Source organism: Biomphalaria glabrata, chromosome 7 (genome assembly GCF_947242115.1).
Source record: "Biomphalaria glabrata chromosome 7, xgBioGlab47.1, whole genome shotgun sequence".
Classification (NCBI taxonomy): domain Eukaryota; kingdom Metazoa; phylum Mollusca; class Gastropoda; family Planorbidae; genus Biomphalaria; species Biomphalaria glabrata.
The window spans coordinates 8,965,407-8,992,426 of NC_074717.1; the positions used below are offsets into that span (position 1 = coordinate 8,965,407).

Sequence of the window (27,020 nt, forward strand, 5' to 3'; positions counted from 1 at the left end):
ATCTTAGGTCTGGTTTTTTATGAAGCTTTAGGTGAACTTGAATATCAGTCAGGCCTAAATTACTAAATGAAATAGCTTACTGTCTTGACTGAGACCTTTGAATCAGCACAATATTGTTTCAGGTGGTGTTTACTACTACAAATGCAATATGCTGTTACCCTGGATGAATTAGGTAATGTAAGAAATATATATATATATATTCAAATCATTAATTCTAACACAGACTTACATCTCTGTATATAAGTTTGAATGGATGCATCAATATTGTTTCCTATCATGGCAATTCCCTTACATGCTACAAAGTTAGTCATTTCATATTACTATAACCAAAATATGGCAACCCTAAGACTACTTGAAGCACACCCTGGCAGATCCTGTGATGCCACTGATCCCAAACTTAATGTTATATTGGATAGATCTGGGGGAACTGCTCTATGGGCGACATTGTTCCAAGCATTCAACTCCATAAGGGGATCCATAGTTGCTTTATAATGAATGCCTTATAACCAAAATATTCAGGAGTAACTGGAGCATGCTTTTGTAGTTAACCTTACCTTTCTTTATTAGCTCTACCACACAGAGGTATAAATAAACAGTTACAAATAAATACAGCTACAAATATAAGAAAAAAACAACTCAGTTTAGAAACTCAGTTTTAATTCAACATGAAAGACGCAATATAAGCACATCACAAACAACACGCCAACACAAATTTAAAATATTTTGGCTTTTGCACTAAGATTTGTTGACATCACGTAAAAAAAAAAGATGCATGATCATAATGAGAATAACTGCAACATATATAATGATACATTTTATCTCAAACCTTTCCTTGCACACACATAACAGATATACAGCCAAATATATTTCTTAAATGAACTTGAAGACAACAAACTTGTTACAGAATTTTAAAAAAATATATAATAAAAATCTGGCCACTCTCTGAGAAACAGACTTATGCTACCGGTACCACACAACATAGAAACACATCATTTTTAAATAAAGAACTATGACTTGGCTTCAAAAGATTGTACATGGAGGGTAATGCCTTTGAAAACTATTTCTATATGACCTATATTGTGATGTTCAGTCAACTCTCTAATGAAAAGTAAAATGCTAAAATGTTTATTTTTCTAAAGACTTGACAAATCAAAGTTGATTTCATGTGCTTAGTTCAGACATTTTTAAAAAATCTGTGTATGTATACCAACACTTCAATGTTTTAGGAAGTAGTAGTTACATATAAAAAAACAACAACAACCTGTTAGCTTTGATATGTGGCATGAACATATATTTTGTGTGTAATTCATTTGATCTTATAATATTTTGTTTTATGTAATGGTCAACTGTAAGACAAATTTCCTCAAGGATAATATAGATTATTATTATTTCTATTAGCATCAACAAAGGATTCACTTTTCAAAACTGTCATCTTAATGGAAGATTGACACTGCCCAAGTAAACCCTTGCCTTTAAATTTCTTCATGTTTACATTCAGTTGTTGAAGTTACCAACTGAAACCTTTACCAATAACTGATGCCAAAAATATAAAAAAAAACTACACAAAAGAGCCATGATACTGAGGTGAAACAAATCTCTCACATTGTGCCATTCTCATCAAACAAGACTAAAAGATTGATATATGCACTGACAAAGTCACTCATTTACAAGCTACTAAGATTCAACAGCTTCAGGATCTTTCTTTTCTTTTTCCTTGTTCCAATTTTCCAATCCTTTCGGCAATGTCGTATCTTCATCAAAAGAGCCTAGTGGAAAAGATACAAAATTGAATTAGAGTAATGAAACATTTGTCCATTTCTAGTGGAGATACTCATCAATGGTGGATAACTAAAAGCAACTTTTCTGTGTATCCCAGGACTATAGGAAGAATTGTTAAGCTGGGAATTTTTTTTTAATTCAAGCACTGCAGAATTAAATTTTCAAGCTCTTTCATTTGTTGCACAAAATAATAGAAATAAGAAAGTGTATTAAAGAATTGTGGTACAACTAAAACACAGTTAAAAACAAATGGTTAACTTATTGTCGGTAATCAAACAAAGTCAAAAAGAAGACGAGCTGCTACTCTTGAGATATTTAGTTGACAATATTTTCATGAATGGCTGCTTGGTTGTAGAGTGTTGTGCTGAACTGTCATTCAGATTTATCGATGGTCTCTGGATCTAACTCTGCCCCTTCCATCTAACGTCATCCAACGAGGTTTGGACTAGGAAGTATATAATCTTCAACTCTGAAGGAACATCCGAAACATGTAAAACGTTTAACAAACAACAGTGATCTTTAAATTTGGTGTCCTTGACGTTGCTAATCTTTAGCTATTTATTTCCGAATCTCGCCCAATTTTCCTCTTCCTTATACTGCCAACGCATTTCTCCATATTCCTTTTTATTATTATTTCTATTTTTGTTGTTACTGTGTTAGTTCAAGTTGTAAACAAAAGACAATTACTGTGATTAACCATTAATTGAAAATCTCAAAGGTCTATCAAAATATGGATTCTTTCTAGCAACTGCTTTAAGCTACTAAAAACTTTAAAAAAAAAACACACTATGGGCTAAGAGTCTTTGCTTGCCTCAGCATAACAAGATGAGCTCTTGGCATTTCCAATCTGAAGTTGTACTCAGAATGCCATTATGTTTACCCACAGGGGCTTGAGACGATTTGGTGGTTGGACATTGACTTATCAATCAATACCTTCACAGTTCAATAAAGCAGGTCAAGAGGATGATACAATTTTTTATAAGGGAACTTTTCATTACCTGTCCCAGCCACAAACTCCTCATAGGTTGACTTCTCTGCAAAGGGTCTCTTGCCCAGAAGCTCTACCATGTCATCTTTGTCTAACTTTTCTTTTTCTAGTAGCCTTAAAGCCACCTGTAATTGAAAATAATGATTCATTTCATTAAGACATGATAATAATAGCAAATTTATACAAATTCTAGTGACCCTTAGTGAAGCAGGTCAATTGTGAAAAAAAAAATCAGTATTTTGGTGAAAGGAGTAATGGATGTTGGGGGGCGCGGGGGGGGGGGGGGGGCGGAGGTAATTCACTGTAAAGTTAAAGTCTCATTTAATTGTATGCTAACATCTAACCCAGTCAGAAGTTACAAGAAAAGTGCTGTAGCTTTTATTTTCTCAAGTCATTACACAAAAGGAAATCTGTTGCCAAGTTTTATTGAGTTTTCCTTAAGTTTATTTATATTTCAATGATAGAAACTGAATAAATGAAATGAAAAATATTTGCAATAAATTTATCTTTTTAAATTTAACAATTACCGTCACGCAATCAAATATGTGTAGACTGTCAAACTTTGTGTATTCAATGAAAGTATGTAGGAAAAAATTAATAGTAACTATTACCCCTCTTTCAAGGCTTCTACTGCCTTAAGTCAGGCAATAAACACACTCCATCTTAAGACAGAAATTATTAAGCCCATATTGTTTTAAAGCAAGAAACACCAAACACCAAGTCCAATTTGTCTTACGACAGGGAAATATCCATCCCACTTGGTCTTACTTTTTCCACATGCTCCCTGTGATTGCTGAGCAGGTCCAGTGTTCGCTGGTAGGCATTGTTCACAATCTGACGCACTTCCTCATCAATCATTTGAGCCGTGGCCTCGCTGTATGGCTTTGTGAAGGCCATGTCCCCCTGCTGGTTCATGTCAAAAGACAGCTGACCCACTTTCTCATTCATGCCAAACATAACCACCTGTATGGACAAAGTCACAAAGCAAGTTCAAATAGATATCATATTCACAAGGCTGCATTGCTGCTTTAATGGTTAACACTAAGTTGTAATGTTTTATTCATTGGTAAATCAATACAAATGATATAAAGATTATAAAGATTCTAGAAAAGGTTTAGAAACATAATCTGTCACTTTTATTGGAACATACGCAGCATTGTCATGGTCAAATAGTTTGGTATGCCTTTATGTAATCATCCGACAGTCTTGTTAAAAGTAGGCTATTTAATACCAGGTACAAGAGAGACACACAAAAGGGAAAACATACAAATAAGGATGGACCTAGGAAAATTGTACAATGTTTTGATTACATTTTTTGTTTTGTGATTTAGTTTTTGTTTGTTTTACTTTGAATTCAATATTCAGAATTAAAGATTATTACATTCTAGCCTAGGCCTCCCGTAGGATGGCAGGTGACAGTGGCAGGTAGTCTTGAGTGCATTCCCCAAAACCAGGCAATTATACACTTACATTCAGCTAGTAACAATCATTTATCTCCCTCATTCATTTTTTTCAAATTCTTTCACAGTCCACAAATTTAAATTTTCTTAACCAGTTATTGATTATTTAGTTATTAGATGAGACTTTAGTGCTTATAGCAAAGATGAAAAAAAAACTGCAATTCTGCCTTTTGTCAAACTAGGCTCTATATGCTTGGTGGGCAGGCAGTCTAGGAGACGGAAATTCCTAATTAAAATTACGTCTATCTGTTGTTCACAGCCGTCTCAGACTTCTGTGTCACTGTGGATGGCATTTGGTGTAAAGAATCGTTGGCCTGCATGAGCCAATTATCATTTAAAAAATACTCAGAGCAGGCTGGAGGCAATATAATTTTTGCAAAATATGTAGGTCACAGCTCCTCATTAATCTTTGGACTGAAGACAAGCCTTAGTATATGTGATAAATTTAACACTACCATTTATTCCTTAAAACAAATTATATTGCTATTCAAATATTTTGAAGCTGTCAATTACCAATTATTCCTTCATTTCTTGGGGGTAAAATTAGTAAAAGAAAAACAAAGACCTGTGAATAAGCTGTCTGTGTGACCTTCCTGAGGTCATCCTGGGCTCCTGTTGTGATTTTGCTGAAGAATATTTGTTCGGAGACACGCCCACCCAGCATCATGCACATCCTGTCCAGCAACTGAAGGAAAATAAAAAAATAAAAGTGTTCAGTAAATTTAAACAAAAAATATTTTAGCTTCTCATAGAGAGCTGATTTTTTCTAGGGTGTGTTGGTTTCATAAGAATTCACTGACCAACATGGAAAAAACTTAAGCTTGAATAAATTATCTCCTACCTGTTCTTGTGTATATAGGTACTGCTCCTTAGGTAAATACTGAGCATAGCCAAGGCCTTTGCCACGAGGTATAATTGAAACCTGCAACATAATAAAAACACAACTGTCACACACATAACTTTGTTGACCAGCAAGGAAATATAAGATGAAATATAAGATGCTCAAATAATAATAAATGAGAAATGAAGAGATGTACTTTCAAGTTTATAACATATGTTGCACAGCCCTAATACAACTTCAACTAAGAAAGGAAAATCTTTTACTGGAGGAGCTCCTATTGTAAAAGATTTACAACCTTTAGCCTCTGACTTTTGTTAAGGGTGAATGAATAAACAGGATGGCTGCCTGGTCGTGCAGTTTGCGCGCTGGACTGTCGTTCAGATTTATCGATGGTCCCGGGTTCAAACCCTGCCCGCTCCCATCCCCTGTCATCCTGCGGGAGGTTTGGACTAGGAAGTAATTATCTTCAACTCTGAAGGAACATCCCAAACATGTAAAACATTTTACATTTTACAGATTCCCTAGACAACAGAAATGAATCACTAATCTATAACAAGCTCTCCTTATAGCTTTCATTATGGAATAAAGCAGTGGTTCCCAAACCTTTTTCTCCAACGAACACTTCACAGATTCTAAATAGTTAGCAGAACACTTTACTTATTTTTTACAGAGATTAGTTCACGTGGTGGCCTAATAGTTAATTATTCCAGTAATCCTTGCCTATTCAGGCCTGGCCAAACACTAGGGTACCACAGAACACAGTTTGGGAAATACTGGCATAAAGTCATATTGAGTCTTCCTGAGAGAGAATAACAGAAAGGCCCTAAGTTAAGTAGCATTAGTTCAGTTGTACTAATTCATTGAATCTTTTGAATGCCTAGGTATTTCTTTTAAAAAATTGGGAAGTGGTTTAATATCATCCGTTTTGTGTCCAGGGTTTTAGTTCTAGTTCTTGTACATAAACAAAATGGTGCTTTGTTCGTTAAATGCAGATATTTATGTTCCTACTTTCAAGAGTGGGTCAGCATGCTCCAAGAACCAGCCAGTCACAGCGTGTCCAGCTTCATGGTAAGCCACTGTCTTTTTTTCTTCAGGCTGTAGCACTTGAGTTTTTTTTTCAAGACCTGAAAGTATGTAATGACATTAAAACACTCTTTTGATTGAATGCAAGTAAATTAACAGAATCATAGAGTAAAAGTATTAGGACAAACCACAGAATTACAAAAAAAAAACAACTAAGAAATCCCCAGAAAATTGCAGATTTACAAAGCCTTGTTACAGAATAATACATAAACATATTACAAAAAAAAAAAAAAATGTCTGATCTTAGCTTGTGTTTCTGGTGTCACATATATGAAAGTGTTGCAGTCAGTTTTGGTGTAGAGATTATATGTTTATTCTTTGTATCTCATACATTGTAAAACAAAAAGGAGAGTACCGCTTTTTAAACTGTAATTTGTTCCATAAAAATGCACCACCTTATTCTTAGCTGTCATATATGTCGTACGTCATTGACACTTATTTTTCTTGGTCCTATTTCATAACTGACATAAGTAGACAAATCTTATTTTTTGGTTGCTTGTCACAATTTTGAGCTTATTGAAATAAGCCGTGTTTTGGGTCTGGAAAAGTTTCTTGGCTTTTGAGCAAGTGGACAGTCTTAGCCTTATTGCCTTGGACCTATTCTTTGGTAGGACTCTTTGACCCATGTTTAGGGTAAGCTTTATTTTATGATATTTTATATGTGGATTTGTTCCATATTTTTAGTTTTAGATTAGAAGTTAATTTTTTTTTTTTTCATTATGTGCCAGAATTGGCTTTTAGAAGTATCAGCCTTTGATTGCCATCGCCAGTGTTGATGTTGCATTGTCAGTTCAAAAGTGGCTGTGTTTCAATCCTTGAGTGATATTGTCAGTGTTGGTGTTTCTAGACAGTTTTGAGGTGTCATTTGGCAGTTGTGGATGATATGATGTTCTTGTATCACTGCTGGTGTTGTGATATTATTGACTGTGTCAATCCTTGAGTGATATTGTCAGTGTTGGTGTTTCTAGACAGTTTTGAGGTTTCATTTGGCAGTTGTGGATGATATGATGTTCTTGGATCACTGCTGGTGTTGTGATATTATTGGAATCTCATTGATGAGTGTATGACAAATTATATAGATCTACATCATTTAGAAGGCACTTACTTACATTAATACAAAAGAACTGTTTCATTTATTATATATATCTTAATATAGATCTTTAAATAAACACTGTATTTATTACATTTATTCATTATCACTGAATATATATCATAGTATTAAATCATATTTACTTTATGTTTGACTGTGTGTATATAGTGTATCTGTCAGGCTGAACTCAGGTGGTAAATTAATTTTAATATTACATCTGAATATTTTGAATTAGAATAGTATTTACACACAGCAACAACAACACATCATAATGTAATATTTTAAAAGTATTCCATTGTAATAGCTCCCCTTTCAGATCCACGCTATCTATAGGGCAGATGATGTAAAAGTCATCTGTTTCTTTGACCCACAGTTAACTAGGGTGTCATGTGGGCAGTACAACAACCAACCGCTTTTTCTTTTCCCAAATTAATGTCAGGTACTCATTAGAGCTGGGTGGACTCACAGTCGTCCTAAAGATCCCAAAATTAAGAATCCGTCTTTACAAGGATTTGAACACAGAACCCCCAGTTCGGAAGCCAAGTCTATATATTATTTAGAAAACAAAACAACAACAACTAAATGAAAACAAAAAGTAACAAACAAATAAAGAACAACACAGGAACACTAAACAAGAGCTACCATATCCATCAAGCAAATATATAGTGTGAATTATTATTACCAGCCACCACTCTTTCAATGGCCTGCTCAAAGTGCTTCTGTTGAATGGAAGTGTTCAGATCTCTTGCTGCTATCAGAGCTGCTTCATTACACACGTTGGCGATATCAGCACCTGAAGGGAAACCAGAGAATGTTGAATACACAGCACAGACCTGCCTACCAAAAAAAAGTCCAAATGCGTAACACTTACGGTCAAAATGCGTATTTTGGCATCAGAATGCGTAACACTTACGTGATCATCTATTTTGTCATATATATATATATAATATATAATATTAGATGTCATGATTAGATCTACAATCTAAATCTAGATCAATAGAGATGATATCTAGACTAGATCTATGTCTATATAATGAATATAATCTACTTCTATACTAAGACTAAGAATCTAGTATAGATCTAGACTAGATGGTAGTAGATGTTATCAATCTAGATCTAGTCAATCTAAATTCTAAATCATACTAGATCTAGATCTATAACTAGTTTGTAGGGTAATGTAGAGAATCATAACGTAATGACAAGCTAGACTCGAGCTAGATCTATTCCTGTATAACAAGTTATCTAGATTCTAGATCTAGAATCCAGATCTAGATCTAGACTAGATATCTACAATGTCACTCAATGTGTTTTGAATCGATAGCTCTTCGATTTTTTTTCTATACAAATGAATACGAGAATCAGGAATGCACCAACATAATTAATTTCTACTCATGAACTTACAAAAAAAAAAAAGTCACGTTGGTGTATCAGCTAACTGACGGTACCAACCTGGTACCAGCCCGCCACTCCCTCACTCACGCGTTCTTCATTTCTAGACATCTAATTGCTATTAAGAACCAATCAACGTATAGATCTGGGCACATTGTGTTCACCCCACCTTTTCTGTTTCGCCCCTCTCCACACAGGTGGGCTTAGCGTGACCTCCGTGGCCGCTTGTAAGCTAGTCTAGAGAGGAGAAAAAAAAGCATACGAAATGCATAACGCGACGGGTTAAATGCGTATTTGCGTACTGGCGGTCATTTTTGGGAGATTTTGCGTAACGAATACGCATTTGCGTAACGGTAGGCAGGTCTGACAGCATTATGAGGATCACTGTCAGGTAATGTACTCTAAAAAAAACATTTTACAGACTCTAAATGTATATAAATTGCCATGACATTTTCTTTTTTTTCTTATTTTCTACATGATAGACTGCAACAATGCCAGTTACCAGAAAAGCCAGGTGTCAGAGCTGCCATTTTACGCGCTAGTTCACTGATGGACAATTCTGTTTTGAGATTACTTAAGTGAACTTTGAAAATTGAAGCTCTGTGGACAAATAAAAATAAAGGAAAAGGTAAGTCACTTGACAATTATTTTGAATATTATTGCTGAGTTGTAATATGCTTGGCTTCTGAATCTGGAGGTCTAGCGTATTAATTGTGGTAAAGACTGGTATTTTGAATTTCATGATTGTCAGGGCCGCCTGAGTCCGCCCAGCTAAAGTAAAGTAAAGTAATGTAAAGGTGATTGGTCATTGTGTTGGCAACATGACACCCTTGTTTACTGTTGGCCATAGAAACAAATGACCTTTACATCATTTGCCCCATAGATCGCAAGGTCTGAAAGGAGTACTTTACATTTTTTTAAGAGTTTATCATGTTTTTTTGCTTACTGAATGTTATGAATAAATGACACTACAGGTATGGGAAGTATTTGAATCATGAATAAAAGAGATTTTACATCTGGGTGAGTAGATAGTTAATACTATTTCAGATTGACATAATAAACTGAAAACTATTTAGTTTGCCATTGATACAAATATATTATGTGCTATATAATTTTGCTTGGATTAATAATAATTATGACAATGCCTTCAATTTTTGAAAAATAAGGATGAGTGCCGTGTTAAACATGAGTATTCAAGCCCAGTTGCAATCTCCATATTTTTCCACACCTGATGCAGGCAAAACCGTTATCCACTTGGATTACTGGGATAACAATTGTCACTATTGCTATATAATCTTGTTTTCATGAAGTAACAGTAATATAAAAACTATGCAAGTTGTTTATGGACAATAATTTGGGTACATATTGACTATTTTCTAAAATGACCTTGCTAAGTCAAACAATGAAGGTAGCTTTTATAGTAAACATCTTTTGACAGGTAATTTACCTTCCTTTTATGTCTGGCAGAGGCACGTAAATCTGCCTGTCAAAGCGACCAGGACGCAACAATGCTGGGTCAAGTATGTCAACTCTGTTGGTAGCTGCTAGTACCACAACTCCAGTCTGTGTGTTGAAACCTAAAAACAGAATAAAAATTTGTTTGTTTTTTTTCAACATTACAACATGAAATTAAAATATCCTGTTGATGATAGTATCAAAAATGACTATGCTATGTAGTTTGTTTTTTTATGGCACAAGTCAATAAGGTTTGCAAAACAAAAACAGAATAAAAATTTGTTTGTTTTTTTTCAACATTACAACATGAAATTAAAATATCCTGTTGATGATAGTATCAAAAATGACTATGCTATGTAGTTTGTTTTTTTATGGCACAAGTCAATAAGGTTTGCAAAACAAAAACATGGTTGAGTTTATTTATCAAAATATTGACGTTCATGTCTTTGTGTTAAATGTACTGGTAGATTGTTAATAATTCCAAATTTAAATTTCTGACTTGTGTTACTTGATTGTTAATAAATAACATAGAAGTCAAATGCAACATAGCATTTTAATGAATCTTCTAGGGTAGAAAAAAAATAGTTTGGGATAAAAAGATATTAAAAATAAAAGACTAACAAGAGACTATGGAGATTAGATCTGATTTGAAAGGAGGCTGAGATAAGCCAGTATAACTAAATGGTAAAACCTACCATCCATTTCAACCAGAAGTTGGTTCAAAGTGTTCTCCTGCTCACTGTTGCCGCCCCAGTTGCGACCACTTCTCTTTCTGCCCACAGCATCGATCTCATCAATAAACAGAATACAGGGAGCTTTTTTCCTGGCCAGGGCAAACATATCACGCACCTGTTTGCATAGCATTTAAATTTGAATCAAACAGATCACACATTTGAAACAAAAAATTTACTTCAAAAAAGTCCTAATACCTGTACCAACTCTTATTAAGGGACTAATAATTATTCCTTGCTTTCTCTGAAGACCAGTGAACTTTACTGTAACAATATTTTTAAAAAAGCTACTAATTTAACAGCCTTTGGTGAAAGATAACTAAGAAAAATATATGTTGATGTTTGCCAAAGAAATAAATAAGTCTGAGACATAGAGCATTAAGTTCTCATTAGATGAACAAATAAAATAATTCAGTTTTACATTAAGCTCTTTCGAACAAGAAGATGAGTGAAAAACATTAGAATAAATATTTGTCTTTATCTTGCTTAGGCTAAATATTAAATAGCTACAAAACAAGACATTTTATGTAATGTGTAGTCAAAATAAATCATTTGAAAATTAGAAAGAAGTTAGGGAGTTGTACAGTATGTGAAAAAAAAAATCTACACTGAAATGTATGATGGTTTAAACTGAGAAAGTTTTCTTCTATTAATTATAAGCAACAAACACTTACCCTGGATGGCCCAACCCCAACAAACATTTCCAAAAACTCTGAGCCTGACACAGTTATGAATGGAACATTGGCCTCTCCAGCTGTGGCCTTGGCCAGCAGTGTTTTACCTGTGCCTGGTGGGCCAGTCAACATTGCACCTGAAGACATTTGAGTTTTGTTACTAGCTATATATGACCAGAACAATTAGAATGATTTAGTCAATAATTTGAGTTTCTGCTTGACTTGGTTGTAAAACACTTGAGAACTAGAGTTCAGACAAAAACTGGAATAACAGTCAAATAAAGTCACTCCATTTCTAGCTACATTTCTCATGAGAAAACATGAAGGAAAAGAGGTGAAGACGCTATTACATCTAAAACATGATAAATATAAATGTAGCAAGAGCTACATATAACATGTTCTTTAATCATATACATCACTCTATCACTAAACAAAAATGCATGTTTGCAGAACAATATTGTAAAAAAATTAAACAATTAAAAGAAAAAAAAACAACTTCTTAGATAAAAACCTAACAGGTCAACTATACATACTTGACAAAAATTTAGCTACTGCATTATAATTATAGCATGTAAGCAACTTCCATTCTAAAAAAAAAAATTGGCAGTATAAAATGTTTGGCTAATAAGAAATATAGCATACCTTTGGGGATTTTAGCACCAAGGTCAAGGTATTGCTGGGGATTTTTCAAAAAGTTGACAAACTCCATGATTTCTAGTTTGGCCTCCTCACAGCCAGCAACATCACTGGATTAATAAAGGATACAAAATGTAAACATTTTGAATGGAGAATATTTACTCAGATTTATACATGAAATATAGGTAACAGCTTAGTCAGATAAAAATATATAGAGATCTCAAAAACTAGATTAAATTGCTCCAGTAAATTGGACAATTTCAGCAAGCTCAGAATTAAAGTGTGGAGAACAAGAAAGAACCTGGAAGAGGTCGGGCATCAGCAAAGCTGGGGATACTGGAATAACATGGGAGCAGATGAAGAAAGCTGCTCATAACTGAGCTCCGTGGTTGCGGCTCTATGCTCCGGTTGGTTTTACAGGAATATGTAAGTTATGTAGTTTATCATGTCCACACAGATGTGTTATAAAGCTAATAGGTAGTTGAAACCATGATTCACATGACTCATATTTGTATGTATGTATGTATATTTGTATGTATGTATATTTGTATGATTCTTCAATTCCTTGAACCAAAATGGGTCAAAGTTTCAGTGCCTGAATGTTTCACTGCTCTTATAGTGCTCTATTGTTTCAACGTTGTTAATTATAAATAATATAGCCAGCAGTCTTGCATCCATGAATTAGTCATCGTGAAATTCAATATAACAATGTTCAAAGAACAATCCATTAGAATGAAAATAACTAAGATAGAAATAAAGACACTGACCTAAATTTGACACCAATGTCTTTTTCCAAAACTTTGGCAGTTGTCTGGGAGAAGCCAAACATTCCACCTGATGATCCACCCCTGCCACCACCAGGCTTACCAAGAGGCTGCAATTGAACAAAAAATTAAAATGTATGTTTCTTTCCTATCTTGTACTAACATTTTACAGTTATAATGTTTTGGAACAGCAGGAAATGACAGGCAAAAAGGTCATGACACAAACATTTATTAAATTATTAATTATAAATAAATAGGTTTAAATTTATTCAACTACAGGTACTTGCTTAAAAAAAAGATGTTAATGTATGGACCTCTAAACAAAAATATTTTTAATAAAAATTAATCAACTTCAGAAACAAGAATTCAGAAATCAGATATACTACAGCCAAACAACTAGATCTCTATTAAATTCAAATCAGATATACTACAGCCAAACAACTAGATCTATATTAAATTCAAATCAGATATACTACAGCCAAACAACTAGATCTATATTAAATTCAAATCAGATATACTACAGCCAAACAACTAGATCTATATTAAATTCAAATCAGATATACTACAGCCAAACAACTAGATCTCTATTAAATTCAAATGAGATATATTACAGCCAAACAACTAGAATTAACTAGATCTATATTAAATTCAAATCAGATATATTACAGCCAAACAACTAGATCTATATTAAATTCAAATCAGATATATTACAGCCAAACAACTAGAATTAACTAGATCTATATTAAATTCAAATCAGATATATTACAGCCAAACAACTAGATCTATATTAAATTCAAATCAGATATATTACAGCCAAACAACTAGAATTAACTAGATCTATATTAAATTCAAATCAGATATATTACAGCCAAACAACTAGATCTATATTAAATTCAAATCAGATATATTACAGCCAAACAACTAGATCTATATTAAATTCAAATCAGATATATTACAGCCAAACAACTAGATCTATATTAAATTCAAATCAGATATACTACAGCCAAACAACTAGATCTATATTAAATTCAAATCAGATATACTACAGCCAAACAACTAGATCTATATTAAATTCAAATCAGATATACTACAGCCAAACAACTAGATCTATATTAAATTCAAATCAGATATATTAGAGCCAAACAACTAGATCTATATTAAATTCAAATCAGATATATTACAGACAAACAACTAGATCTCTAGTAGATTCATTTTTGGAGTCTTAATGAAGAGAAATAGCATTTTGGTGAAAGATATTACATCATACAGTATAAAGTTCCCCTTTCAGACCTTGTGATCTATAAAGCAGATGATGTAAAGGTCATCTGTTTCTGTAAACAACAGTTAACCACCAGAGTGTCATGTGGCAGCACAATGACCAACTGCCTTTACTTTTCCCCAACTAATGTCAGGTACACATTAGAGCAGGGTGGACTCAGAGACGCCCTAAAAGATCCCAAAAAATTAAAAATCCCAGTCTTCCCCAAGATTCAAACCCGGGACCCCGTTTTGGGTGCCATTCGCTTTACCACTCAGCCTATCTCTACAAGATAGTTTATGATGAGAAAAAAAAAATAGGAAGAAAGAAGTATTCTGGTGTTTTACTAGCATCATAAAAAAGGAATGAAACATAAGACTTTAATAACATTAGATCCACAAAAGATCATGATGCGTCTTCACTTGTTAAAGTCACACACTTATGCCATACACACTCTCTACTTACTCCTCTCCTGAACAACCAAATCATCACAGCTAGAGGTAGAATCCATCCCATGGCATTTAAAAGTATACTGCCCCTGAAAAGTCAAAACAAAAATGATCAAGAAATTGCCCCTTCAAAATTAACATAAAAATTTAAAAAATGATCACAAAACTGAATGTTATGTATATAGCTGGGTAAGAGGTTTACAAAAAAGACATGATAGAAGTTTGGTCAGTGCCTGCCAAATGTCTAATGGTGACCTATGCTCTGGATATAGGCAACAGGTAAAATAGGTAATCTGTACAGTTTTAGCCATTTCAACTTGGCTCAAGTATTTTCATCAAAAGTGACTCATAGTGATATATTGTTTTGAATCTATTAATACTGGTAGTGAAGTTGATACTGGCAAATACCCCGTTTTTAAATTAGAAAGAAATAAGGAAGGAAGGAAGGAAGAAAGAAGAAAGAAATGGAAAGAAAGAAATGGAAAGAAAGTAAGGGAAAGAAAGAAATGGAAAGAAAGAAAGAAATGGAAAGAAAGAAAAGAAAATGGAAAGAAAGAAATGGAAAGAAAGAAATGAAATGGAAAGAAAGAAAGAAAGGAAAAAAGAAACTTGAGGCTATTGTTTTTCATAAGATCAATGTCTCAAATTTACTCTGGCCTCAAAATAACTGTGTACTTTGTGGCATGTCATTTTAACAATCATAGATATTAGAAAATAATAAATAAAACTAGGTCACTCAACAAACAGGAAGCTACTTACCAATCTCTTTCTTTTTTATATACAACTGTAATGAAATTGGAAGGGTCTAGGTTCATCTCTATCTGAGCTTTCTCCAAGTTGCGTTCAAATGTTTCCACACTTCCTATCGTGAACCATATTGTGTTCTAAGACAAAGAGACATTCATCAAAAGAGTTACAAGTGTGGAGAATTTATTTTTTTTACTTGAAAGTTTCATGGAAAATCAGATTTACTGCAAAATACTAAAACTGTTTTGTATAACTTAAAGTAACATTAATACCTTCAAGAATGCAAATCATTTCATACTATAATTAAAACAAAAACTGAGAACTTAAAAATATTCAATAATCAATGCAATGAATAATTAAACATAAATGAAATCAGTCTAAAAATAACAAAGCTGTCAGTATTTGGTCCCTTTTTCTGTAAACTGAACCTAACAGAATGATCATGACCTAAGTCTTATTCGACAGTTGAAAGTTACAATCTAGTAAACAGAATATGAAACTAACTCTAATGACTATGGGTACTTAAATCCTTTGAATTTCTTTGGTGTGTAAAAAAAAGTTCCCCTTTCAGACCTTGTGGTCTATAGGGCAGATGATGTAAAGGTCATCTGATTCTGTGGCCTATAGTTAATGAGGGTGTCATGTGGCCAGCACAACGACCAACCAGAGGCGCCTGAAGATCTAGAAATTAAAAATCCTAGTCTTCACCAGGATTCGAACCCCGGACCCCGGTTCGGAAGTCAATCGCTTTACCGCTCAGCCACTGCGCCTCCTCTTTGGTGTGTAGTCCACACAAAACATTCTAATTGTTGCGCATAGAAATAAACCATTTAAAAACTTCACCTGCAGTATGAACCTTCTGGTATCAAATCAGACTTATGTTTTCCTTTTTATGAATACATTAATACATTATAACATATGTTCAAGTTAAGAGATAGTGTTATGTTTCATTAACCTATAAATAAACTGGTCATCACTTACTGACGCATCAATGTGTGAGCCTGGCATAAACTTGACTCGAACCCATTTATTGTTAATGACCTCCACTTGTTCAACCTGAAACCAAAAACCTTGAGATGATGAACAAAGTAAGACCTTTTTTTTTTGTCACAACATGAATCAAAATTAACCAAACAAGGACATTCTTTGTAAAATGAAATAAGTTTAAAAGAAAGATGGTGAATTGATTATTATTTTATAATAGATTTTAAAAAATTGATCAACACATAAACTAATACTAGTACAGGCCTTACCATGCCACTAGAAAGGTAATTCTGGAAAAACTCTTTCATGGTTATCTCTCTGTACTGTGTGGAATAAAGCGTATAGACAAGTAGTACACTTCCTATAGTGCCCATTATGAACATTTGTTTTTCATCTGGCCAGTTGGATTTTTTACCCCCTTTCCCTCCCCCTCCACCAGAGCTGAAATAAAAATAAAAACACATTTTGTTAAAAACAAGACTCATAACATTATTCCCTTAAAAAATTTTTTTTTTCTTTTAAATTGAATACCATCCAAACATTGTCCAATATATACTTATTTTGTTTCATGCAAGCCTTTAGTTTGCTTTATGTTTTTAAGTCTTGTTTGTCGCAGGAAGAAAAATGAAACTTCGTAGAAAGGAGAGGGATGAATAGAGTTAGAGGTACAGACATAGGGCCTGTTGATATAATATATTAATTATACAAAGGAGCATGATGTCCTTATTTGGTCCCTGATACATGTCAGCTACACAATAAAGCCTTGTTAACCTTCATCATCAAGCTCTTAGTGAGGGCTCAAGAAACTCAAACCCTTTTAAATGCCTTGCATAATAACTCTCTGCATGCATAAAATGTGATAAAATCCAGTTATAAAATTTCATCCCACAAAAGAAAATTGATACTATCTTTTAATATTTCTATTACAAATTGGAGTAGATAAACACAGAAATTAATTTTATTATCACCACTTACTTGTACTCATAATCGCCAATTTTAAGACGAAATTTGAAACCTGTTTCTTCTTGTGTCGGAGGAGGGATTTTAGATGACTTTTTATCTGTTAAAAAATAATTCAAAAATTAGAAAAAAAGTAAGACAGAAATGAAATCAACAAAATCAACCAATTTTTTGTGGCATTTTACATCTCGAGAGACGATCTTTTCTGTTTGGAATTTCTTGTGTGACTAAAGAGGCCAATCCTTGATGCACAGCTGCAGTCTAGATATTAGGAAAGAATCTTTAAAAGAGGATTTGTAAAATGTATTACAAAGAAAGATTCTTAACAGTCTTTCCTCATTAGATCTACCTCCTCAGGATGACTGACATGACTCAGACAAGCAGCTGTCACACAACAGGATGACTAGTTGCACTTTAAATACAACCAAGCTTTATTCTATATTGTGATAGTTTGTGATCACTGTTGAACCTGATAAACATTTTTACTGATGCATGTGGCAACTTGAGGGGACACGGTGGCTGAGGGGTTAAGCTCTTGGCTTCTGAACCTGGGGTCCTGGGTTCAAATCTTGGTGAAGACTGGGATTTTTTAATTTCAGGATTTTTAGGGTGCCCATGAGTCCACCCAACTCTAATGGGTACATGACACCCAGCTCTTTAGTTGGCCAAAGAAACAGATGACCTTTACATCATCTGCCCCTTAAATCACAAGGTCTGAAAGGGGAAACTTTACTCTTTACTATGTGGCAACTTACCATTAGGTTGTTGGGACTGTGAGTCTGGTTTACTTGGTTTATCTGTAAATAATCTTGTGTGCACATTGAATGAAACATGATGCTTGCAAACAGACTCTAATTTTATTGCATTGGACAGCCATGCAGGCGTGTGTCTGTGGCGAAGCTATTAAAGAAAAACACTATGAATAGTTATTGATGCCAAAAGAAATTATTTATAGTTTTTAAAAATTTGATTTGATATTAATAGCTAGTGAAAAAAATGAAATAATACATAATTTTAAAAATCACCTGAGAATTGAAATATTCAGTATTTGAGCATCAAACAAAATTATTTTCTTTTTTTTTTTTTTAGTCATAGTACCATTTCATGTAAGTAGATGGTTTATAGCTTAAAGGGAAATTATCAATATCTAGGCAATGCTAATAGTTAAATTCAATGAAGAATCCTTCGCACTAAAGTTTCCAAGAATAACAACATTTTAAAACCAGAATATTTTTGGATATTTTTGGTACAACTGTGTACCTAACACCCCCCTCAATCCCAATAACATGATAAGAGCTAAAAAGCTAATGAATTTTTATGTCACAGAAAAAAATTATTATTTTCCATTTTGCAGATCAAGATAATGAAGCAATTTGTTCGTTTTCATCTGGGCAGGGCCTAATAGTTTCCTAGTCATCTTGGTTTTGTGACTCAGACAATGCTCACTTTAACAATATGATTACACTAGTAGCATTCAATCTAAGTTTATAGCTTTAAAAAAACATATTATACAAAAAACAGATTAAGCTGAAACAATTCAGCCAATCCTTGAGATTCCTTTATGGTAATCTTTCATTAAAATGAGCATCAGAATGATATAACTAAATTACCCAAGTTACCACAGATTGTACAAAAAAAAATTTTTTTTAATGATTGCATCAGTGTTTTCAATGATTCAGCATATTTCAAGTATTCAAGTCTATCTATCTCTAAAGTCAAAGGTCATCGGCAAAAACTAAGATGTATTGGCTGCTCACACTTTTCAGTTTTTGTTAGTTCACTTAATCTAAGTCAATGTAACAAGGAAATTCTGAGTTGTTGTTTTTTAACCCAGCAGGCTCATGCTAAAGTGCTTAAGTACTAAAACTTAAAGTAAATCAATTTTAAGACATTCAAAATCTTAAATTCTAAATCTTTACAAAAATACTCATGATTTTAAATGTAGAATTAGATCTAGATCTATACTGCATAATTAGAAGCACCTCTAAATTTATCAAATTATTTACATTCTTGTCCCTAGTTAAGTCGAACTTGTGTTTTTTTGTGTGACACAGATTTTGACATAAACAAGCCCGGCCAAAACAAGTCAACAATCATGAGGACTGACAAACATATTGCCATTATTACTTTTAAAATACTAAAACTCATATTATAGATTTATTACCAATTGAAATATGCAACTTTTTAAAACAGTCTTATTTATCACTTCGAAATTCTTTGCATTAGAAATAAAACGATGAGCCATAGTTGAAGAACAGAAAGTTCAATGTTATTGCAGTCAATGTTGTCTTTCGGTTACCTAACTTTTTACTACTCTTCTATTCTTCACCCTTTCAAACTCCATACAAAGAAGATTCTTGGCTATTTTGACGTCTATATCTAAAATATATCTAGAATCATTGTTAATCAGTATATCTCACTTTTTTTTTTTTATCGGCCTTCTGCTTTTTTTCCATACAAAACATACTTTTTACCCCAACCAAATTCTCTTTACTAATCTTTTTCGCTCATTTTTTCTTTTCGTTATGAGATCCATTTTCTATTAAAAACATTTCATCTAGGGTGCGCCACGATAAGGGCGAAAAAAATTACATACTTCAAATTTTAATTACCATCAGTGTGTCCATCTCTGTCTAAATGTAGAAAATAAGTTGATGTTCAGGTTGGCTGTAATTTAAAAGGCAGCAGACAGGAGCTCGCGGGCTTTAATTGGATATGAGTGAGCGCAACAAATCATGTTGCTGCAAGCCATCCAATGCAAGCCTACATTTTGTATGAAGGACATATATAATATTGTGGATATTGATAATCTATTTTGTATTCATAGATTCCGATATTTTTGCTACAAAAAATATCGTAAATAGCCTATTTACCAGCTTTGCTTACAAAACTCTTTTTTTCCAATCTGTTTTTCTTTTATTCACAGACATCATTTGTCATTTTAAAAAATATTTTCATTGTGTTTAGAGGAAACTAACAGAAAAATATTTTCAAATAATCGATCAGTATTAGCTTAATTATTAGGCCTACTAAGAATATGTTTATTACAAATTAATATGTGCTTCATTAAGAGTATATGCAGCCAGTTTGATCTTCGATCTTCCCCTATACCTTCAGACAAAATAAATTTAGATTCATGGTTAATTCCCTCATCCCACACAGCCAGCTGCGGGTTGGGGGTGCGCTGGAGGCACCCACAAAAGGAGTTATTAATTAATCACAAAGGAAAAGAAACATATAGGCATATAATCACAACAATTTTCCAGTCTTTCTTTGCATATATATGTAAAGGCCTATTATAAATATATGTTTGGACATCAAAAGTACATATTATATGTTAGTAAAAGCCGTTTGGCCTTTTTTTTTTCTAAATCGGAAAATAGGGTTTTGTAGATAATTTTCAAGTGTTTCGTAAGCTTCAAAAAAGTATTTCTTGTGATAACATTGGCGAAGAAACAGGTTCCCCATTCAGCCCAAGTTCCTCCATTGGAATCCTTCTGAGCTTCAAACATTTATAGGCCTACTCCTAGCATATAAAACGCAATTTTACTCATATTCATTGTAAAAAGAGTTGAATTAAATTAAGTATAACAGAGAAGGATATTTTTTCATTTTTAGATACTTTTTAATGCGAGGGTCATTTGAGGTAAATATATCTTATCTTATAAATTACAGACGTTACCACAAAAGAGAAGTAGGCCTAATTACTCAGGGCAGCCCAACAAAAATGAGAACACGACTGTTCTACGGCATCCTAGCTTTAAGTTTCTTTCTGGTTAGACAGTCCATCTTTTTTTTTGTACGGATTAAGTGTAGTTTTTTCTTAACTTTCACGCAGAAGACTTAGTAAATAAAGCATGAACGAAACTGCAACGTTATGGATGCAACTCTTATGAAAGAAAATATTTAATTTTGCAATATTTGTTTTAAAACTGAGTAGATTAGATCTAGATATATCTAGAATTTATCTTTTAGATCTAGATATCTAGATCTAAATTTACGAATTAGCGAAACATTTTTATTTACTGAATCAGGATTCATTGAATTTCCGCTTTCACTGCCAGTTGTCAGTGACTCTCAGTGAGTGACTTACTCTGACTCTCAGTTCTCAGTGTCAAGTTCACTGTGACTTTCTGTTTCTCAGTATTCTTACAGTTTACAGTGCCACTTAACTTTGAAGTATTCATAGTGATCATGGAGATTCAGATTGGATACGGATATGAAATTATTTGTTTGTGTTGATCTGAAACCATTGTCATTGATTTGGTTGATAAATTTGAATTTGATTTACCGGTACTGAACTTCCTGAACTATTTGAAGACACTGTAGTCAAGTGTAGTCGTAGTGATTCAGTTTCAGCAACTGAGTTTGACATACAAAATTTTAAATTCTAAAGTTGTGAAAGTGAAGGCAAGCATTTTGTGTTTAAGTGAAACTAAGATATTAATAATAAAAAATTGTATTTAGACCTAAGGCTAATCTCATATTCATAGATTCAAGATCTAATATAGGTTATAGATCTATCTAGAAATCAGAAATGTCTCTGGCAGATGAACTGTTAGCTGATCTGGAGGAAGGAGGGGAAGAACTTGATACTATTGAAGAAGAGGACGAGGAATCAATCAATGATATTGTTGATGATGTTGGTATGGAAATTGATCGCCAGGGATCTGCTTTGAATGTAAGAAGTGTTGCCAAATTAAAAGAAAGTGCAGAGTTGGCTAAAATATTGCATGATATAGAAGAATACTCTGCCAAACCAAAGCGAAGTGCTGTGGCTGGTCCAGTGGAAGTAGATCCGGAATACAAACTGATAGTGGATGCTAATAACATGACAGTTGAAATAGATAATGAAATTAATGTAATTCACCAATTTACTAAAGATATTTATTCAAAAAGGTTTCCAGAACTGGAATCTCTGGTTCCAATGCCACTAGAATACATATGTACTGTAAAAGAACTAGGTAACAATATCCTAGAAAGATCAAAGAATAACGAAATTCTTCAAGACATTCTGACCCCAGCCACAATAATGGTTGTCAGTGTTACTGCTTCAACCACTCAAGGAGTAGAACTTTCAGAAAAAGACTTAGCTACAGTCATGGAAAGCTGTGAAATGGCAATAGAACTGAATAAATGCAAAACTAAAATATTTGAATATGTCGAATCCAGAATGACATTTATTGCCCCTAATCTGTCTATTATTGTTGGCGCATCAATTGCAGCCAAGTTGATGGGAACTGCTGGTGGCTTAACCAATCTTTCCAAGATGCCAGCTTGCAATATTATGCTATTAGGAAGCCAAAAGAAGACGCTTGCTGGTTTTTCTAGTACTAATATACTACCTCACACTGGTTTTATCTACCACAGTGAATTTGTGCAGAAAATGCCACCAGAAATGAGAAGGAAAACTACAAGGGCAGTTGCTGCCAAATGTGCATTAGCTGCCAGAGTGGACAGCTTCCATGAGAGTGTTGACGGTGCTGCTGGTGATCGGCTAAGAGCAGAGCTTGATGCAAAAATGGACAAAATGACAGAGCCTCCTCCTGTTAAGTTTTCTAAACCTCTTCCTGCACCGATCGAACAGTCCAAGAAAAAGCGTGGTGGCAGAAGAGCAAGAAAAATGAAGGTATTATGATAACTTTTTACAAAATAAACATTTAAGTAAAAAATTATGTTTTTATTTGGAGTGTACATTTTATTTTGGGGGGTAAATACTGCAGTGATAACAAGGCTTTGAGAAACTAGTTTATGTTTTAAACAAGTCCTTGTACTTCTTATACTTAACTTTTTATGTTCTGCTGTACTAAATATATATATATATGTATAGATATTATATAAGAGAATTGTTTCATTAGATTTTGATTTTTATTGCTCAATATTTCTGACTAAAATTATCTATTTAGTATAGAATTTGAGTTGGCATGGAAGTAAAGATCTAGAATCTGAAAAAGAAGCCCAACAAACTTTTAATACATTCATATATAGAACTACTTGTACATATATATTTATATATATATATATATATACATTCATATATAGAAAGACTGGTATATATATACATTCATATAGAACTACTGGTATATATACATTCATATATAGAACTACTGGTATATATATACATTCATATAGAACTACTGGTATATATACATTCATATATAGAACTACTGGTATATACATTCATAAATAGAACTACTGGTATATACATTCATAAATAGAACTACTGGTATATATACACATTCATATATATAGAACTATTGGAATATATACATTTTTTATAGAATTACTGGACATATATATTATACATTCATAAAAATCTTCTCATTGTTCAGGAACGTCTGGGCCTAAGTGAACTGAGGAAGCAAGCCAACAGAATGAGCTTTGGTCAGATAGAAGATGATGCCTACCAAGAGGACCTGGGCTTCTCAATGGGCACAATGGGTAAATCTACCTCAGGAAAGATAAGAGGTGCTCCAGTGGATGCCAAAACTAAAGCCAGGATCTCAAAGACCCTCCAGCAAAAGCTGAGCAAACAGAATCAGACGTGGGGTGGTAGCACAACTGTGAAGAAGACAGTAAGTAAATTTGAGCCACCTTTTTGTGAACACAAAATTCATTGGCTTGATTATTATATTACGTTTGTTTAAAAAAACGTGTTTGTGATTCCACTAGACAACAGAAAACTATATTCATTGTAAGAATAAACAAGTTGTCTTGATATTTATTATAGAATATGCATCCTCTGTTTGGGACCCCCCAACTCAAGAAAACATTAAGAAACTGGAACAGACACACAAAATAGACCAGTGAGATTCATAACAAATGAATATTCACACTTGACTAGAGTAACACCTTTAGTTAAATCACTAAATTTAGAAAGCCTTCAGGACAGAAGACTCAAAAGTAAAGTTGCAATTATACATAAAACACTGAACCATAATCTTCAAATTAAATACAAAATTTAATAAAATACTCAGAATGACACAAAAATAAAGGCACATTCCTCATCCCATATGCTAGGACAAATTTGTACAAAATACTCCTTCTTCCCTAGTGCTATTAGAGCATGGAATGGATTGCCTGAGCTAGCCAGGAAAACCAGTGACTTGGCAGAATTTAAGTCATTGGTTAATATGCATGACACGTAGGACGTAATCATCTTCTTTTTTGAAGTACAGTAATGTCTGTATTATATAAGATAAGAAGATAAGATATAATTTTAAAAAATTTTAAGACAGAATTACAAATATTAATAGCTCTAATTTTTCTGTATCCTGAAGTATCTACTCATTGGCAAAGATTATCTTAAGAAAGAGTTTATTTATTCATGTCGGCTTTAATCTAGGTGGAACTAAATATTGTTGACAAGTTCTTGAATTAAAGTTTCTGTTTTTTTTTTTGCTCTCAGTTTAGCTTGAGATGTAAAGATGGTTGGTCATTGATTGGAGCTTGGAAGCGTTTCTTAATAAACTAAGAAACAAATGAACTAGTCATGATCATGCTCTATGCTGCCAAATGTCTGACATGACAATAGCTTATATTTAACTTTTCAATTCTCTTGAAGTTTTCAAGGCATTTATACCTGATTACCTAGGTAATATTTGCGATCACATAATACCCCTGAAGCCTGTTTTTTTTCCCTTTCTGGTGCTGAAATAGTGCTGTCTTCCTTTCCACCTGTAAAATATTTTTACCGGGTACTGAATCTTTTGATTGCTAAAGCAATATGGTTATTTAGTGCAAATGTACAATGTAGTTGTAACAGGCCTATTAAATGTTAACCTGGTCATGCGGTTCGCGTGCTGGACTGTCGTTTGGATTTATCGATGGTCCCGGTTTCAAACCCTGCCCGATCCCATCCCCTGTCATCCTGCGTGAGGTTTGGACTAGGAAGTAAATTATCTTAACTCTGAAGGAACATCTGAAACAAGTAAAACATTTTACAAACAAAACATTTTTTATTTTTAGACTGGTTTAGCCACACCTTTGCAACGCATAACTAGCTTAGTGATTAATTTTTAAAACTTGCTGACAGGCAGATGACTATATTTTGTATGTACCGGGTACCAGTATACAAATGAATAAGGTTAACTTTTTTTAAAGACCAGTTAAACATTGTGTAGCCTTATAACTTCAAATATATATGGCTTTACTGACTAGCATCAAAAGGTTCTACAAATATCCTGTATGTGTAATGCATCAAAGTGAGCCACTAAAAATAGGTGAAATCTTGAAAACATTAGTCTTTATTTAAAACTGAATAACTATCATTATTTTGTCAGGTTGAAGGAACAGCTTCTAGTGTGGCCTTCACTCCACTCAAGAACCTTGAAATCTTCAACCCACATGCAGCTGAGACCAAAGTTCAACAGACTACTCAGAAGTACTTCTCATCCACTGGGACTTTCCTTAAAGTGAAAAAAGAAGCTGGCTCGATGCCCCCACCTGCGGCTCCTAGATCCAAATAACTTTTGACACTGTATTGATTATTTTAATGCACTTTTGTTTTTTGTTGTAATAAATAAAAAAGAAAAACTAAGACTTAAAAATATTTTTGTTAAATTTGGAATGTAAACTAAGTAAACTTTTTTTTGGCTGCTTTTTCATCAGTAATTGAAGAGGGTTTGAGAGTCCAAAGTTGGAATCAGGCTTTGGCCTGTCACTAGAATCTGAACAAGGTTTCCATAAATAAGAGTACAAATCATTAGTACTTAACCTTTAACTTTCTAGTTTCTAAATTAGATATTGTTTTTTTTTTTAAGTTAAAATATTCTTGGTACAGTTGATAATTTTAATGATCATTTATTTCATAAGAGCTAGTTAATTAAAAAATGCTGTGTAGGATTAAAAGAGGGGGGCAAAAAGCAAAGATTTGAGGCCAACAAAATTGGAAGCCAGTGAAGCTGATTTTTTAAACTAAGAGAAATGCCTAATAAGCTGTGGGCGCTTCTTTATTTTTTTATACTGTAGACTAAGTGGGTCTACATATACAACTGTTAACAATAATTTAAATTTTTTCCAGACTCCAGAGATAATTTTTTGTTTTCATTCCAAATGTTTCAATAACATGCAAATTTATATAACTGTAAATAGTTATTGCTTATTTGTTAAAAGTTCCTACCATTTAAAAGAGAAAATTGTTGATGAGTTCTGTAGCATTTGTAGACAACAGAATATGTCAAAACGTGCATGTCACATTGTGTTGTCATGCAGTTGAATTCCAATAAATATCTCAGAAGAAAGATCATATATTCTAATTTATTCTGGTTTTTAATCCACACTGTTATAGTAAGTCACCAAAACTGATATGATTGTGACCTACTTTGAGACAGAAGATTTTGGCCTTGGTTTACTGCTTAAGGAGCTAACAGATGGAAAAGCTGGTGGTCAACATAGAAATAAATTACTTGTCTCTCAGTTCAGAAGTGTCAAGTTTTTGTAAAATTTTAGATGGGGTAAACCTATAGAAGTGAAGAGTTTTAGGTAAAAGAAGAAGTAAAGTTTCCTTTTCAGACTTTACGATCTATGGGGCAGTCCGGCAGATGATGTTAAGGTCATCTATTTCTATGTCCAACGGTCAACTAGCAGGGTGTCATGTGGCCAGCACAACGACCAACCGCCTTTACTTTCCCCAACCAAAGTCAGGTACCCATTAGAGTTGGGTGGACTCAGAGACACCCTAAAAATCAAATTCAAACTCCCAGCCTTCACCAAGATACGAACCCAGGACCT

General features: G+C 33.5%; 2 protein-coding genes across 2 annotated transcripts; one reads left to right on the plus strand and one right to left on the minus strand.

Moving 5' to 3' along the window:
- Positions 1-640: 640 nt before the first annotated feature.
- On the minus strand, positions 641-19,630 carry LOC106058202 (AFG3-like protein 2). Its single transcript, XM_056035934.1, has 20 exons — positions 19,453-19,630; positions 18,044-18,188; positions 17,304-17,388; positions 16,598-16,769; positions 16,326-16,400; positions 15,357-15,481; positions 14,614-14,686; positions 12,894-13,000; positions 12,133-12,236; positions 11,491-11,627; positions 10,781-10,934; positions 10,078-10,207; positions 9,133-9,230; positions 7,924-8,034; positions 6,077-6,192; positions 5,069-5,149; positions 4,793-4,912; positions 3,536-3,730; positions 2,778-2,892; positions 641-1,766 (listed from the first exon to the last, which is right to left on the minus strand). Exons 1-20 carry the CDS (start codon positions 19,531-19,533, stop codon positions 1,675-1,677), a joined length of 2,316 nt encoding a protein of 771 aa, XP_055891909.1. The 5' UTR covers positions 19,534-19,630; the 3' UTR covers positions 641-1,674.
- A 1,491-nt stretch (positions 19,631-21,121) lies between these two features.
- On the plus strand, positions 21,122-26,537 carry LOC106069160 (U4/U6 small nuclear ribonucleoprotein Prp31-like). Its single transcript, XM_013228769.2, has 3 exons — positions 21,122-22,917; positions 23,621-23,863; positions 25,571-26,537. The coding sequence occupies exons 1-3, from the start codon at positions 21,826-21,828 to the stop codon at positions 25,754-25,756; spliced, it is 1,521 nt and encodes a 506-aa protein (XP_013084223.1). The 5' UTR covers positions 21,122-21,825; the 3' UTR covers positions 25,757-26,537.
- Positions 26,538-27,020: the final 483 nt, after the last annotated feature.